Genomic DNA, 17,905 nt, shown 5'->3' on the forward strand with positions numbered 1-17,905 from the left:
AACACAAGGAAAAAAAATAATAAAATGGTTATGTTTTTAAAACTCTTATTACATTTTTTCTGTATTTCAGGAATGTAGGCTGTAGTGCCAAAGTCAACTATAATCCCTCAGTGCTAAAAACGTTAAGAGTTATACTGAAAGTCATCAAGTTTACATTCACCTAATTTCCCTCCCAAAATACCCCATGCACATTCTTGGCCTATATGAGTATGGATCATCTAAAAATTAAATATTGATTAGAAAAGTAAATGGGAAGAGGATTAAGAGGAAGTAGTGCTTTCTTTTTACCTCACTAAAATGGAGCACCTGTACATTCCAAATATGTTACCCAAATGACATCCACATGCACAGGCTTAAAGCTAAAAACCTTTTTTTTTGTCATCAGAAGAATCAAAAGTCCAAAAGCAGTGAATGTTCCTCTCTCTCTCATTTTTGTATGAGATTTTATACACACACACAATATATATGTGCGTCTGTATATATATATATATAATAAATTGGAAGGGGATAAAGATAGATTGGTGTTCTTGTTTCAAACATTAATACAGGTAGGAATTTCTTTTGTGCTTTGAGTCTCAGCAACTGTGGAAATACTTCCTGTAGTAAAGAGAGATAAAAACAATAAATTAAAATTAGCAAAGTAACAAAGTGTGACTGAGGGAACAGAAAACTTCTCAGTATCCTGATTTTGGATACTTTGGATGCAAATGTTCCTCACTGAGACATTATGCCCATCTTGAGTGGCTGCTTGACATTTAGAAGGCTCAACATAACATCTCATTCTCATACTAATGAGCATGTCTCAACCCTGTCACATTAAAGCCCAGCCTATGACAAAAGGAAGGAACTGGACTGGTTGGATACCTTTGAGTTAAAGTGCTTACTTTTGATAACATTTGAAATTAAATATAATTGAAATTAAATATAATTTAATTTATGTCAGGGGTCTGACAATCTGCTGAGATTCTTGTCTTTCTTCAAAAACTAGAGGTCTGAAACTGAGCAAAAAAATGGCTATGAATCAGATTTTACATTTAGTGGTTAATTTCTAGAGACTTATTGAGGAACTAAGTTTGCTCAAAAATTCCTAAAACTCTCATCTTTGGGCTGTCTAAAACATCTATATAGAATTGACCATGAACACTACTTTCTTTGATGATGCATCATAGTTTTCATGGGAAAATCTTCTGTTCTATGAATCCATGCTGCTTTTGTTTCAATTTTAAATCATTATATGCAATTGGAGATATTTTCACTCTTATACATATAGTTCTGTCATATAAATTATAGGCTTTGGCAACTCTCATACATGAAAAGTGCTTCTGAATTTTCATTCCAGTGCATATGCTTCTGGAAATCTATATTTCCAAACCATAGAAGAACACTACAGAAATATACTATATGTGCCCTCCCTAAACCTGCATGAAAACTAAATTCTATATAGAGTGCTTACAGACTTGAAAAGCTGTTTATTTATTTAATTATCATGTAAACTGGCCATAAAAGGCTTTTGGAGCAATAAGACAGATATATGCACAAAATGCATCTTATATTAAAATATGATGTGGTCTCTCTCTCTCTCTCTCTCTCTCTTTCTCTCCCCTTCTCTCTCTGTTATATTGTCCAAGGTTGAGCCCAAACATTTCAAAACACTTTTAAGTTGAATTATGGCAATTACTGGCTTGGATACAGCCAAGGCTAAATCCAAATAGGGTTGCCAGATATCCATGATGAACTTGGACAGTATAGAAACCACCTGTTTTGTCCACTGCCCAGGACAATATTTATAATCAAACTTTATGACCGGCAGCTCTGGAAGGGCTCCAGATTACCCATGTACTTTAACAGGGTTGCTTTGGCCTTGTGGCCTACAGGCAGCTGCTCCAGTCCCCCACCCCTTCAGCTGACCACCAGTGTACTAATCAGTGGGTCAGCAACCCAGCGCACCTGCGCCTGACGAGCATTCCTCAGACATCTGACCGCCAGTGTGTTTATCAGCAGGGCAAGAGTCTATGCACTGTCTGGTCCTGGACCCTGGGCAGTCCTTGGCTGTCTGGTCACGCTCGCTGGTTGGTGTCCAGGATGTCCAGGAGATTTTCCTCCCAATAGCCTCTTGTGAACAAGAATTGGTCTTTGGAAATCTGGCAACCCTACAAATAATCCCAGCCAGAATCAGTTGGATTCATTAAAAGTACAATCCTTGAATACTAATCCACATGTGCAAGGGAAAGGGAAGGAAGAGAAATGAAGCTAATTAAGGATAAAGTACAAAAACAGCTTCAGTAATAAATATAGTTGCATGCATCTGAGCATAATTAATAATTTATTTCCAGAAGGATGCATAACTTATGCTGTTCCAAAATGCTGCTGATTGGCAATATATAACAATAGCAATAGCACTTAGACTTATATACCACTTCATAGTGCTTTACAGCCCTCTCTAAGTGATTTACTTAATCAGCATATTGCCCCCAACAATCTGGGTCCTCATTTTACTGACCCCGGAAAGATGGAAGGCTGAGTCAACCTTGAGCCTGTGAACACCGAATTCCTGGCAGTGAGCTGAGTTAGCCTGCAATACTGCATTCTAACACTGTGCCACCACGGCTTACTTAAATATTATTGTTCATTTTTGTCAAATTTGTGAAAATATTAAATACATAAATCATGCACATATTAGCTGTACCTATTGATTTAATCTACCTTTGAGTTTAAAATGACATCAGATCAAATAAACTTCTTTTCTATTGGCATCACACACTTCATTCATATCTTTTCTCACGTGTCGATATTTGGTTTCCTCTAAAGCTAAAAATACTACACTCAAATATTGTGAGCTAATCATATTATGATAAGGTAGACAACTGGAATACAAATGGAGGAATCGGACAGAATCCATTCAAAGGCTATGTTCAAAAAACAGAGGGTCTCCTGCTTGAGGAGGGGGTTGGACTAGAAGACCTCCAAGGTACCCTTTGTTCTGTGTTCTAAAGCCCAAGTCATGCTAATATGTGCAGCAGAGAATCTGAAATTAGTGCGTTGGCAAACTCACCTCCAGTAAAGCTTTCCTCAGAGTTTTTCCAAACTTCATTAATATAGAGCTACCTTTATATGAAATTCAGATATTCTAATTTAAACTGGAATAATAGTTGGTCTCTTAGATCTTTTTGAGGAAGCTACATTATACCTGCTTTTTAAGGTTTACCATGGCTGTAACTACATTTCTGGCTGAAATATAAAATTATAACTATCACTAAGATCCTAAATTACGTAGCTTTAGATTACTCAAATTATCCTTTCTTTGCATGATTCCGTGAATCAATAAAATTATAAGGAGATGTCCATCTTCAGGAGCCGCTTACACTGGCTGGGGAATTCTGGGAGTTGAAGTCCACGCATCTTAAAATTGCCAGGTTTGAGAAAATACGTATTGGATATATTGCAGTGACTGTGCAAAGGTATTTAGAAAGCACAACTTATTATTCAAAGATAGTTGAATAAAATATCCTTCCTGGTGTATTAATTGTAAAGGTTTCCATTTGTGTTCAGTTTAAATTTTGTGAGAGGTTTCCTAAAAGGTGTGATAGATGTAAAAGATGTAAAATAGCTTCAGCTAGTATTATAATAATGACAGCTAGTAATTTGTCATGATACCATAAAGGAGAATTATATATTTTGTCTAGTGACTAGTGCAAGTTTATTTGTTTGTTTATTTATAACATCTCAATAACTGACAGTGGCATATAATATAAAACATAAAACAAAAAGTTCATAGATAGATGATTTTGTGCCAACACAATACGAACCAAAAACTGCGAAACATTTCCTTGAATATTAAGTATGATGGTAGAAGAAAAAAAAAATCCATAACCCTAGGCAACTATTGTGAGATTTATTATAGTGAAAATAAAATTTACCCCATACTTTTTGACTCATTAATTAGAAGAGGCAGGGTAAAGATATTTGTGTTAGTTTAGAGAAATTTAGATGTGTTAATGGATCAGTGGGAATATTGAGTGTTTTAGCAGAGGAGACTGGAAAAGTCAGATTAGATTTAGCCAATCAGAATGCAAATTTTGACCAGCTATTGGCAGGGTTAGTTTATTTACCTATGGGCTGGTATCCAACTTCTCATCTACTAGGTGCTGTGGGTTCATCAGCTCCCTCTGAGGGACATTAGGAATGCTTTCATTTTGACTGCCTGGACTGACCATCTCTTGATCTTTCTCATTCTGCATCTGTGCATAAACATTAATGCCCGGAATCTTCCTAAAACATTAACAAAAACCATCATTGCTATGTGTATGCTATGGCTCTGTTTGAATTATGCTTTCATGCCTGACAGACGAATGGAAGGAAAGTCAGGGGGGAAAAAAACTCACATACCTTTTGAATTTGTAGATTACAAATACTGCCAATCCCACAAATACTACAGACAGCAACATTAGCATGGCTGAACCACTATGGCTAGGCGTGACATCTATGAGCGGAGCTATAAAAAGTTAAAAAGAAGTTCCAAAATTTAGATAATAGTACATTCAGTCATAGGCACATAAAGTGTAGAATGGCCACTTCTTCTTTTTAACAAACTGTAACTGATGTTCTTGCATTTTTTCCAACCAAACCTGCGCTGTTATTGAACACTATACAACGGTCTGTTCTTTCCGCATTAGGGCACTTCTATGCTTCTATAATCCTAATATCTGATACCCAGACTGACAAACTTTTCAGAGTAGAAGACAATAATGCTTTATTTAAGTTGGTTGTAGCAGAAAGTTAGTGACTCCTGGAGCTTCAGTTCTCCAACTGTACCTATTGCAGATGAAGCCCAAGGAATGCTAATATCAAACAAAACAAAACCACTTTTTAACTTGTTATAGTTGTGACAATTCAGGTTAACTTGTTTCTAGATATTATATCATATTTATTAAAATAGCCAAAGGTAACAAACAAAAATGAATATACTGCTTGCAATGTAGATAGCCACTCATGGGGTATTTTAATTCAATCTGGGAATAAAAAGTATTTATCTTTTTAGGTAGTCATCACTGTAAGTACATTTGTTCTATCACTTTTGAATTAAATCATATATATTATTGAATAAATTGCATCTTCTTAGAATTAAAACATGGTGTATGATGTCCTTTTCTATCCTTACATACAAAAGTACTATACTTAGGGAGCCAATGCCATATACATGTATAATTTCAGCTACATTTTCAAGACTTGGTTTCTGGATGTATTTTTTTTAAAAAAATGAAAAATAGAAAGAACTGTTGGCAGTCACCAAACCATGAAAAGTTAATTTAAAAATGTATGTAGCATACTTCTATTGTAAAACTATCACTCACCACTAAATCTTGAGAACTACCTCCATTTACAGCATTTTCCCTTTTCTAATTCTGTAATATTCTGGATATTAACTGTGATTAAGTCCCAATAAATATAATAGAACTTAAATAGCTATGTATTGTATTGCATTTTATCACAAATACATATCAATAAAAAAAGTATAAAAATATTCTGAACATTAACAATTCTATCATCAAAGCATTGTCAATTAATTGTTCCAGAAATGCTAGCTTAATTGATAAAGAATCGGCACCAACCTGCTGTTAAATGAGCAGCATGAACAAGGATTCTAACTCCAGGCTTTAAGTCGAACTGAATGGCATTTTGGCTTAATTTCTGGACCAATATTTCTGAAATCTAGAATAAGGAAGGAAAATATATATAAATTCTTCTGTATGCTACTACAAAAGATAGAAACAAAAACAAAACAAAACAATATCCTAACCCAGAGAATGCTGATTGTTAAATAAAGAATGAAAAGGTCTTAGTGCAGAAATGAAATAAATATGTTATATAAATCTTTTCCTAACAAGCAAGTGGATGTTTATGAATGGTTTATTCAGCCCCATAATTTAATCTGCCAGTTGGGGAATGATGTTATTATGTACATTAAAGGAAATAATAATATATACTGAAGTTCTACACCAAAAATATCAAAATCGCAGTCTATGAGCCACATATAGCTTAATAGCACTCATCTTATACCCACAAATTGACTAGGGCAAAATAAAAAGCTTGGTTACCTTAACCCTTTTTATAATCAGTACCCCTTTAACTTCTTGTATGACATATTTTCTTGGGAGGAAAGCCATGGCAAATCTAGACAGCACACTAAAAAGCAGAGACATCACCCTGTCAACAAAAGTGCGTATAGTCAAGGCTATGGTCTTCCCAATTGCAATGTATGGCAGTGAAAGCTGGACCATAAGAAAGGCTGAGCGCCAAAGAATTGAAGCCTTTGAACTATGGTGCTGGAGAAGACTCCTGCGAGTTCCTTGGACTGCAAGGCGATCAAACCGGTCAGTCCTAGAGGAGATCAACCTTGACTGCTCTTTAGAAGGCCAGATCCTGAAGCTAAAACTCAAATACTTTGGCCACCTAATGAGAAGGAAGGACTCACTGGAGAAGAGCCTAATGCTGGGAAAGATTGAGGGCAAGAGAAGAAGGGGACGACAGAGAATGAGGTGGCTGGATGGAGTCACTGAAGCAGTAGGCGTGAGCTTAAATGGACTCCAGAAGATGGTAGAGGACAGGAAGGCCTGGAGGAACATTGTCCATAGGGTCGCGATGGGTCGGACACGATTTCGCAACTAACAACAACAACAACAACAAAATGACATATTTTTGAAATGCCACACATCATATGCTGCACAAACTTTTAACACAAGTTATATATGTTTTTTTCTCCACAGAGCTGTTTTATTTTTCTATCATAAAGAGAAACTCCAAAATAAATACCAAGAAAATGATATTTGAAGAATACATACATGAAAAGAATAAACAAATCTACCAGTGCAGGTTTCTCCTCTCTGTTAGATGCCAGCTTAGTAACCAGGTGCCTTTTAACAGAAATATCCCCTACTGAAAAATTTCAGATTCAACAGTAAATATAACAGCAAGTACACTTTCTTTTTTGTAACTGGATGCTGATTTCAGAGAAATCATCTTATATACAAGACCTATTATTTTTACATAGGTCTTACCCTATGATGCAACTACATAAGATTATTTTAAGGAATCCTTAGACATCTGCAAATATTAACAATACATTTTCATACAAAATACATTTCCATCCATTGCAAGTCCATTTTCAATTTTTAACTCTACTCTAAAATGCAGCTCTGATATGAACATATGATCTCTTTTCTATTTTTCATACATAGCATTAACAATATATGACTTTTATACTGCTTCACAGCCATCTTTAAGCGTTTTACAGAGTCAGCATATAGCCCCCAGCAATCTGAGTTCTTGAAGCAATAAACCATGAGCTTTGTTGAACTCACTTGCCTTGTCTCCTTTCCTGCGTGAAGAACCCGCTACATAACACTGGCGACAAAGGTGGGATCCTGCTTCCCAAAAAGAGCTGAAGTCCACTAGGGGAGATGCAGCTCACGCCTGGCAGGAAAAGGCATTCCCCCCCTACGGTCAGTTAGCAAGCCATGCTAGCGACCACATGCTCAGTGGATTCATTCCCTGGGCCTTGGGAAGCAGGATTGGAAACCACAGGAACCAACCGAAGACAGAATGCTGAAAGTTGGAAGACTTCATGAATTCGACGTCAAGCACCCAGAGGGATGGCCTTCCTACTTGTCCCAGGTAGAAAACTACCTCTGGGCAAACCAAATCACAGAAGAGGGGCCTAAGGGCGCCACGTTGCTCTGCGTGTTCAGCCCAGCCAGCTTCGACCTTGCCGAAAACCTCTTCGCTCCGACACCGCTAGAGTCGATTTCCTATGCAGACCTCAAGAAGAAGCTGGGAGAACATTTTCAGCCAAAGATGTCAAAGATTGCCTGGCACTTCACGTTTGATCAGCGAGTACAGCAACCCACCAAAACAGCATCAGAATTTATTGCGGCCTTGAGGCAGGCCATACACCTCTGTAAATTTTTGAACCTTGAGGAGTGACTGTGAGACCGGCTCATCTGTGGCCTGCAGAACCAAACACTCCAACAAATAATTTTTGCCAGACCGAAATTAACATTTTCAGAAGCTCAAGATGAAGTTACAGAAGAAAAGGCTGCCGGGGGTTCAGTCCACCACGAGGACGCCAAGCGCTTAGAGGAATCTTCGGAGGAAGATCCTGAAGTCAACAAGCTTCACAAGCAAACCGACGTGCAGCAACACAGCAGAAAACAGCAAGAGAACACTTACAAGGCAGTTCTCTTACCTAGATGTAAAGGGTGCGGCAGCAACCATTTTCGCACCGATTGCAGATTCCGGTCAGCCACGTGCAGGGCCTGTGGCAAAACAGGCCACATTGCAGTGGTTTGCAGAGCTCACCAGAGGGACCGGCAACCCAAACACCAGTCGGAAGATCCAACCAGGAGAGGTACCTGGGCCCAGGGTCCATTTAGTGTGGGGTTTTGCAGAAGCCGTAGAAGCGTGTGCCACACTGGGGCCTGACGCCCCCTCAAATCTAAACTCAAACTGCTGGTAGAGCTACAAGGAGTCCCATGTAAAATGGAATTGGACTTTGGCTCTGCTGTCTCCATTATTTCCCAGGACACCTTCAATTTTGTGTGCAGGTGCAGTAACAAATGGGCCAAGCTGAGGCCCTCAGACATAATTTTAACTGACTTTCAAAATGCTCAAGTTAAAGTTAAGGGAGAAGCCACCATGACTGTAAAATTTAAGAGGTTTTATGGGCACCTGGAAGTCATAGTAGTAGGGGGCCAGAGAACGAGTCTCATCGGACTCGATTGGTTTGATGCCTTAGGCATTCAGATTACTGGTATCAACCGGACATAAGCTGCAAACCTCTCATCAGTTTGCGAGGACTTTGCAGATGCTTTTGATTCAGCCCTAGGAACATACACAGGCCCGCCTATCTCATTCAAGCTAAATCCCAACATAGTTCCCATTAGGGTTAAGCCACGAAGGGTCCCTTTTGCCCTCAAACATAAAACTGACTCAGAAATAGACAAGCTTATAGAACAAGGCGTTTTACAACCAGTTGATGGTGGGGAGTGGGAAACTCCTATAGTCACCCCACTTAAAGTCAATGGGGAAATTTGGATATGTGCAGACTATAAATGTACAATTAATAAAGCCCTTAAGCAACACGCTTACTCTGTCCCAGTGGTCAACCACATTTTAGCTTCCTTGCAAGGGGGTACTATTTTCGCTAAATTAGATTTAGCACAGGTCTATCACCAAGTGCTGGTTGATGAGGCCAAAACCACAGCTCAGATGATCGTGACTCACAGGGGGGCTTTCAAAGTAAAGTGTTCACAGTTTGGAGTCAGCATTGCCCTAGCATTTTCCAGAGGATCATGGAACGCACACTTAAAGGCATTCAGGGCATCTGCCCTTATTTAGATGATGTTCTTATTGCTGGGGAATCTACAGAAGTGTTAGCCAGCAGGCTCAGGGCTGTCCTACCGAGGCTTTGCGAAGCAGGCCTCAAATTAAAAAAGAGGAAATGTAGTATTGGGGTCCCTTCAACAGAATTTCTGGGATTTCGAATTGATGCTAATGGTATTCACCCTGCTGAATCCAAAGTGAAGGCCATTAAAATGGCTCCTAGTCCTAAATCCAAAGGAGAGCTACAAGCATTTTTGGGCCTCCTCAATTTCTAACATGCCTTTCTGCCTAACAAGGCTGCATTGGCAGAGCCTCTTCACAGGCTCTTAGATAAGAGCCTTGGTGGAGCAGTGGGCTAATGCCTCCTCAAGTAACACCAGCTGCCTGCAATTAGTGCAGGTTCGCATCCCACCAGGCTCAAGGTTGACTCAGCCTTCCATCCTTCCAAGGTAGGTAAAATGAGGACCCAGATTGTTGGGGGCAATTAAGCTGACTTTGTAATAATGCCGCTTGGGGTGTGTGTGAAAGCCCTAATAAGCAGGCATATACATAGAATGAAGGCTACTGCTAAGCTTGTAAGCCGCCCTGAGTCTTCGGAGAAGGGCGGGATATAAATGGAATTAAAATAAAAAATAAAAATAAAAATAAGAAAGCTCTATGGAAATGGACCAGCATTCATGAAAAACGCTTTCAGGACTTAAAGGCACTCTTGTCAGATAAATCCACTGTAACTCATTTTAGAAAGTCTAAACCAGTCTGTTTAGCTTGTGATGTATCTTCTTATGGGGTTGGGGCAGTTTTGAGTCATTTAGAAAAGAATGGAACACAGGTCCCTATAGAATTTTATTCAAGGACACTGTCCTCTGCTGAGCGTAACTATGCTCAAATTGACAAAGAGGCCCTAGCCATTGTTGCTGGAATAAAAAAAAATCCATGACTATTTATATGGCAGGGACTTCACGGTCTTTACAGACCACAAACCTCTGCTTGGACTTTTCACAACAGACAAACAAACCCCTCACATACTTTCCCCAAGAATGCTGAGATGGTATATTTTCTTATCTGCATATACTTTTAAATTGGTTCACAAACCTGGTAAAAAATGTGCCATGCTGATGGCCTCAGTAGACTTCCACTGCCACTAATGGAACCAGACCTGGCCCCTGCAGCCAGAATTCTGTCCATACAGGACCTGCCTGAATTTCCCCTCCATGCTGGGGACATTGCTGCAGAAACAGGTACAGATAGAACACTTAGTAGAGTGCTTTCATGGGTACATACGGGGTGGTTAGATAAAAGCCCAGGCTCTGAGTTTCAGAGTTATTTTGTCAGAAGACATGAGCTATCAGCTCACAAGGGGTGCATCCTAGAGGGAAACAGAGTCATAATCCCCCCTTCACTGAGAGACAGGGTTTTACAGTCATTACATGAGGGCCATCCAGGCATTGTCAGAATGAAAGCTTTAGCAAGAAGCTACCTTTGGTGACCTGGCCTTGATAAGGACAATGAGGCACAAGTCCATGGTTGTTATACATGCCATCAATCGAGGCCTGAAATGCCACAGGCTCCAGTTCACAGGTGGGAGGAAATGCACACTCCCTGGTCTAGAATTCACATAGACTATGCTGGGCCCTTTCAGGGACAGCTCTTTCTCTTAGTGGTGCACAGCCATTCCAAATGGCTGGAAGTAATTCCAGTTGCAAACATGACTATTGCTAGGACCATCCAGGTGCTGAGAAAACTCTTTGCCACACATGGGTTGCCTGATGTCTTAGTTTCAGAAAATGGGGCCCAATTCACTGCTGCTAAATTTCAGGCTTTTCTCAGAGCAAATCTTATCAGACATGCAATGTCTGCCCCCTTTCACCCATCCACTAATGGTCAAGCTGAACGTATGGTGAGGACAATGAAGGAATCACTCAAGCGCATTGTAACAGGTGACTGGCATCACAGATTGGCAGATTTTGTACTCTGCCAGCATTCTACGCCCTGCACTGCTACAGGCAAAAGTCCTGCAGAACTGCGTTGGGAGAGGTGTCTGATCACTAAACTGGACAGGTTGCATCCAGATAGTGGCAGAAGAAGCCTCTCGACCAAAACCCTCTAGGGGGCTACAAATGGGCATTTGGGTATGGGCCAGAAACTATGGACATGGGAATCTGTGGGTTCCTGGTAAAATTACCAAATCATCTGAGCCCCTGTCTTACAAAGTGGGGCTGGAGGGAGGGCGAGTTGCCAGATGCCACATTGATCAACTCAGAAAACGGTTTCCAGAATGGCCACTAAGCAAGGACTGCGTCATGAGTTCCTCCCAAGGTCCCCAAACTTGCAGTCAAGCCAGCCCATAGGTGGATCCTCAAGACTCTTCTTTCATAACCAATGAGGAACTGGGCGTAGTAGAGGGGAGTCCAGAAATGCAACATGGATCCCCTGAAGGAGCAAGCCAACCAGACTTCAACAACCGCTGTGCCTACTCTGCTGATCAGTCTGACTCTGGGGTGGGCCAACCTGGAGAGGCCAGCCAGAGACCATCTAATTCCTTTGATTCAGGTGCATCAAAGGACAATGGTCTACCTGGCCCAATGGGTAAGCTGGTAGACCACAAGGTGACTGGAACTCCATGGTGTTCCACAAGGGCATGCAAGCCTCCTTATCTTGCTGATTATGTTGTAAAATAAAGAACTATAATGTTGTCTGTACTGTAACTCGTTGCTGTACTGAAAACTGGAGTTATGATGTTAACTGTCTAGTGTACTGTCAATGAAAGCCTATTCATTCAGATGCTATGATAACTGTCTAGTGTGTTGTCAATGAAAGCTTATTCATTCAGATGCTATAATGATAACCCTTGTAACTTGTATCATTTTTTTTTATTTAAGGTTGCTATGATGTTAAGTCTTGTTAATTGTATTAAGGCCAACTATTGCTTTGATGTTGTCTGATCTAAGAGGGGAGGGGTGTTATGTATTGGGCTCAATTATAATACCACGTGGTTAGCTGGAGCAGCTAACGGCTCTCCAGCAACCAAGACTCCAGGTCTCCAGTGCTGCTATTGGCTGTCCCTAGGCAGCAATGGTTGCTTTAAACCTATTGGCTGCCACCTAGGGGCTAGGCTATAAATTGCTGCTAGTTGCAACCCAATTCCCAGTTCAGATCCTGCAAGCAATAAACCATGAGCTTTGTTGAACTCACTTGCCTCATCTCCTTTCCTGCGCGAAGAACCCTATACATAACAGTGCAATTCCTTGATTTTGTTAAAAATGGTTGCTTTGAGCCAGATAGTGCCACTATCCCACAAAATACATCATCATAGAAAATGTACTGTAACAGAGCTGTACATGATAAAATAATGTGTAGAGTTCAAGAGAAGCTATTGTGGTAAAGCCTCATTTAAATAAAATGAAAAATAGATGCAGCACCCTCTCGTCTTTAAAATATTGTTTGTTTTACCAGCACTTCCACAACAAAGTTTCCATCAAAGTCCACTTTTTAACCTGGTGTATTGTGGCAATGCCCTAAAATTAATTTGAGAAATACAACAATAACTAATTTTAATAGAAAAACAAATAACTTTCATTCAAAACTACTATAACAATACTTGTACAAATTTATTTTACATTATATGTATTTCATTTTTTGTCAGCAAGATCTATATTCTTCAGCAACCTTTTTATTTCAACTGTGAACCAAAGTGCAATATAACTATCTCATAATATACAACATCATGATCTGCAATCTGAAGATCACAGCAATTCAGAAAGGTAGCTTTTTAAAGCTTTTTAAACAATGCTACATTTTCAAAATAGGAAACAGGTTTAAAAGAGGAGCCGGCAATCTGAGACCCAAGGACCATGTGGTGAACCATGTTCCTTAAACACCCCTCGTCAACTATAATTTCTCAAAAACTATGGCAACAGTTTCCTACAACACGAATAAGATGCATATAAAAACTGAAGCACAAGCCCCAGATAGATTTAATCCATTTTAAAAAAGGAACTACCCCCTTCAAAAAGAAAGAACTATATCTAACGTTTTGACTTTGCCCACCACTATATTCATGATTACCCATGCCATCCTAAAAGTGTTAATTGTGACTTCAGTTAAAGGTGCTCCTGCACTGTTAACTGAAAAATACTGCACAGATACAGTCATAATAATGATAGAAGGACACATAAAAAATATGATACATAGCAAAAATAATGCATTATTAGAGAAAGTCTTTTGTTTATACTGCAATCTGAGGTAATGAGGCTTGGACTCAGATACAGTTAGGCAATCTATTTTGCGTCTGAATAAACATTCACATAAACAGAAGTAAATGTTCATGGACAAGTAGAAACTTCAAAAATGAATAATATGTTCTGTCAAGATCTCAGGTTTTAAAAATGTACTTCATGTTTTGTGAATTCTGAATAAAATGTCAACAGCATATTTGTTATATTCAGCCATTGGTTTCAATATGAATTTCAATGTGAGGATAATCCAATCCAGTGTAATTAGGCTATAAAATGAATGAACTAGGGCTGTATGTGGATGTACAAGAGCCTGAATTCATAGGCAGAGAGAAACTGGGAGAGGTACAATGCTGCCCTCCAGTGTCTTGCTGAAAGCTGCTTTTCCTTTATGCCACAAGGAGTGTCTTTCACACTTTCTACTAGGCTAATTTGTAACTCTGACATCATAAGAATTTACTGCAATCCTTCTGTTCTTCATATTCTTCTTTATAAGATAAATTCATTTTTCTTAGTTCTCACATGACTAGGTTCTTTGATGTCACTTTCATACATTGTGTTGTAAGTCTTGATTTTAAAAAGTGGCAAAATGAAAATAAAATGTAAACTCTGGGTGAATAAATACATATAAAAATCTCATAATTTAAGGTAAATGACTTCCAAAATGAATACTTTTATGCATTTTTAAAAATCCACTGAGTGGGATGGTAATGAAACAATATGCAAGAAACCAATGCCTAAGGCAGACATGTCAAACACAAGGCCCGGGGGCCAGATCCGGCCCGCGAAGTGGTTTCATGCGGCCCGCGAAGCCATCCTGGAAACAGTGAGGGAACGGCCCCCACTGCCTTGGCCCTGGCCCAGAGACCCTCCTTCTGCCAGAGACCCTCAGATCTGTCCCACTCCTGCCCAGGCCCCCCCATGGGCACCCTTGATGCCAACGATGTAGAGCTGGCCACGCCCACCCAGTAGGCCATATGCACTCTAGCCACGCCCACCCAGTAGGCCACGCCCACCCTGGCCATACCCACCCGGCCCCCTGAGGGCAACCGCAATGCTGATGCAGCCCTCAATGAAATTGAGTTTGACACCCCTGGCCTAAGATATTGGCATGTTTTTATTAGCCCACTCCTTAGGCAGCCTCACTTACTTCATAGACTCAAATTACACTGATACTAAAGAAATGTTCCCAAGCCTCCTTTGATAAACTAAATACCCAGTTCGAAATATATGATGTTCTATGATGTTCTTGAAATTATATTATTTGCATGACTTCAGGCTGTTTTATTTATGTGTCATTCAGAATAATACCGCAGATTAAAATGCAGATTTGGAACACCTTCTCCATCCTATTTCTTTATGTACACGTTCATCGGTGGAGCCACTGGAGCATAATATTGGTCTTATTTTTAAAAAGCTGGTGTGTCTTCTAATTTTTACTACTTGGTGTATAGAATCCCTACAGCTATGTCCACTTATAAATCCAGCACAGTTTAATTAGCAGTGTGGTGATGCTGAACTTTAGCAGTTCAAATGTTGGAATCAGAAATTCAGAAAAATTAACTCTTGTTGTAGGATAATACATATCACATAGACTTTTCTCCCACTCTCTCATTCAAGTGCCTTTATACAATTTTCTACTCTTCTGATTATATTTTACTTATATTATTATTGGATTTATCAAAATGGTCTCTGGAGTGTTATAATAAAGTGGGTGGCTTCATTCCTTCTGCTTTTGCATACAAAATCCTGCTTTGATTTAAAATATTAAATAAACACAGAATTTTCATTGTAAATCATGGATTAAAGAATTCAGCAAGATGGGTGAACTAATTTTGTGGCTTACACAATAAATTAAGGTAAGTACTATAAAGTCAGGAGTGCATTTTTGTCAGATGGAAGCTGCTTCAGTAGGAAGCTTATTATATCATTAGCATACATTCACAAATTCAGTAGGAATAAAAATTATTTAAAACAATGTCTTTCAGGGTGAAAAATTATTCTCATGTTTAATGTACCATAAGGATCTCATATGGGATAAAAAAGGAATAAAATCACCATATGAAATCAAGCAACAGTTTTAATATGCATTGTTCTGGCTACTGAGCATAAACTTCAAAACCAGGCACAATGAACTAGACTGATCTCAGGCTGATTTAACAGAATCTTTCTGGATTAAATCAGATTCTGGCTGGTATATGAAGTTATGAGAAAATTAACTTTGAAGAAATAGGTTAAAAACAGTATTGACACTTGAACATTGGTATTGGAGAAGGCTCCTGAGAAAATCATGGACTGTTGTATTTGTATGTGGGAAAGACTTTAAGAGATGCTGCTTTGGGAATTGTCAGGCAAGAGACAGCATAGCATAATGGGAGGAGCAAGAGGTTCAGAACTTACCCTCCCTACTTCTCAAGCTGTAAAGATGACAGTGGGAGAATTTTCAGACCTGAAAGTTTCTGTTAATGTAGCTTTACAATAAAGTAGAATTACTTTATCTGGTCATATTTCCTGTTTGGACTATCTGTGTAATGGAATGTGGGGATGACCTTGGGGAACAAGGAGAAGAGATGCTGCCTAGAAAACAGATAAATCAGACAGGAGAGACAGGAGCTATCAGTGGCTGAACAGTCAAAATAAAAATTAAGACAGATCCACTCAAATAGATCAAGCACTTAAAACTGGCAGCAGGAAGTCTATACTTTCAGACTTACAAGATTCTGTTAAAATAGGCTTAAAATAAAATAAAATAAGTTAATCTAGTCCTGTTTCCAGTATGATTTACCTGAGAGAGATGACATAATCGTAAGGCTGACAGTGAAATTCCCACTATGTAGCAACTATTATGCGGTTGGGGACTATGATGTCTCTTACCTAATGGTTCCCTAAGTAGCATCTCTTTGTCAATCTCCCAAGGTTTTTCCCATATATTATTACATCTGCTAAAAACACAAACTAATGGATTATTGGATAAATTAATCCAGACTTCTCACTCATGACACAAATGATCACACTTAAATTATGGTATTTTGGAGACTTATATATCTAGCTGTCTGGAGAAGCTGAGAAATATGGAAAGAAAGAGAAGTAATCAGCAGCAAAGTTTTGGGTGCACTATTGGAAGACCTGAAGGACTAGGTTAGGGACAGATAATTATGGATAAAATTTATCTATGTGATCACTAGGTTACCAAAGGTACACAATCACTCAATCAACCCAGCTAAAGCCTTGTACTGACAACAAGAACAACTTTATTAAATATAAAATGCATATCAATAATAAAACAGTGCTGAACATATTCTTTTAGGAAAACTAAAATTTGTTCAGGTTCATGAGTTACAAATTTTATGAGCTCATCATAAACATAGAAACTTTAAAGTTTTCAGCTTGTGCCAATGCTGGCACACTTAACTTTACAGCTTAATTAAGAATGTCTAAATACAGATAATCTTATTTCAGTTGAAAAATTGGATTATTACCATTTCCAGTGACTTATGTATTTTCTGCTGTTATTATTTATTTTTAAAAATGATTAAATACTATACCTTTCAGGATAAAAAGTTATCTACATGGTTAATGTCCCATAAGAAACTCATATGGGATAAAGTATAACTAAAATCACTGGAGGTGTTGTAATATTTTTAATATGTACTGTTCTGAATGTATTGATCTGAGCAGAAACTTCAACCACAGGCATAAAAAAACTAGAGTGATTTAAGGAACAGACTGAACTCCTCTGAATTTGGCCTGAATGTAATATTTGTGTGTTAGAAATTATGAGGGCCCAAAATTTTAGAAAAATAATTTTAGTCAGTTGAATCATAGTGGGACTTTCCCAGAACATCCAAAATCTGCTCTATAAAGAAGTACCAGCTTTTAAAGGAACTACTAGTTCTTGGTGTTAGGCCTTTGCATATATGCATAATTGTAGGACAATTACCCAAATATTGTAAAGATATTAGAGCTGGCATCCAACAAAATATTATGTTACTTTGAAGGATTTTAAACAATTAATTTATCATTATTAGAATTCAAAGTCAAGGAAAGTAAAACTGACTAGCTGATTAAGCACAAATGTAATAAATTGATTCATTACTCAAATGAAAATATATTTGCATTAATGAGAAATTTAATATTAGGACTTTGCAGACTTACAGACTTACAAGAGAAGAAATTAACACATCCCTTTCTACCAAAACTATATATAAATTATCAGAAAGTGGGAAGAACAGGTCATTGAGGACTTCTAAGGCAATAAAGAGTCAGTAATCATGAAAGCCTTTCTGAGTTAGACT

At 38.6% G+C, this 17,905-nt stretch overlaps 1 protein-coding gene across 1 annotated transcript in view; it reads right to left on the minus strand.

Annotated features, from left to right (window-relative positions):
• Window positions 1-532: 532 nt before the first annotated feature.
• The window catches only part of LOC308668419 (VPS10 domain-containing receptor SorCS1-like), a gene marked incomplete at its 3' end in the record, with an annotated part of 415,624 nt that continues 398,251 nt past the window's right edge, over window positions 533-17,905 (minus strand). The window contains 5 exon segments of the mRNA XM_081328297.1: window positions 533-597; window positions 4,110-4,121; window positions 4,124-4,269; window positions 4,387-4,492; window positions 5,610-5,709. Of these exon segments, the coding sequence (XP_081184423.1) occupies window positions 533-597; window positions 4,110-4,121; window positions 4,124-4,269; window positions 4,387-4,492; window positions 5,610-5,709 (429 nt within the window).

The sequence above is a fragment of the Vipera berus genome (assembly GCF_964194415.1).
Source record: "Vipera berus genome assembly, chromosome: 5".
Taxonomy (NCBI): Eukaryota; Metazoa; Chordata; class Lepidosauria; order Squamata; family Viperidae; genus Vipera; species Vipera berus.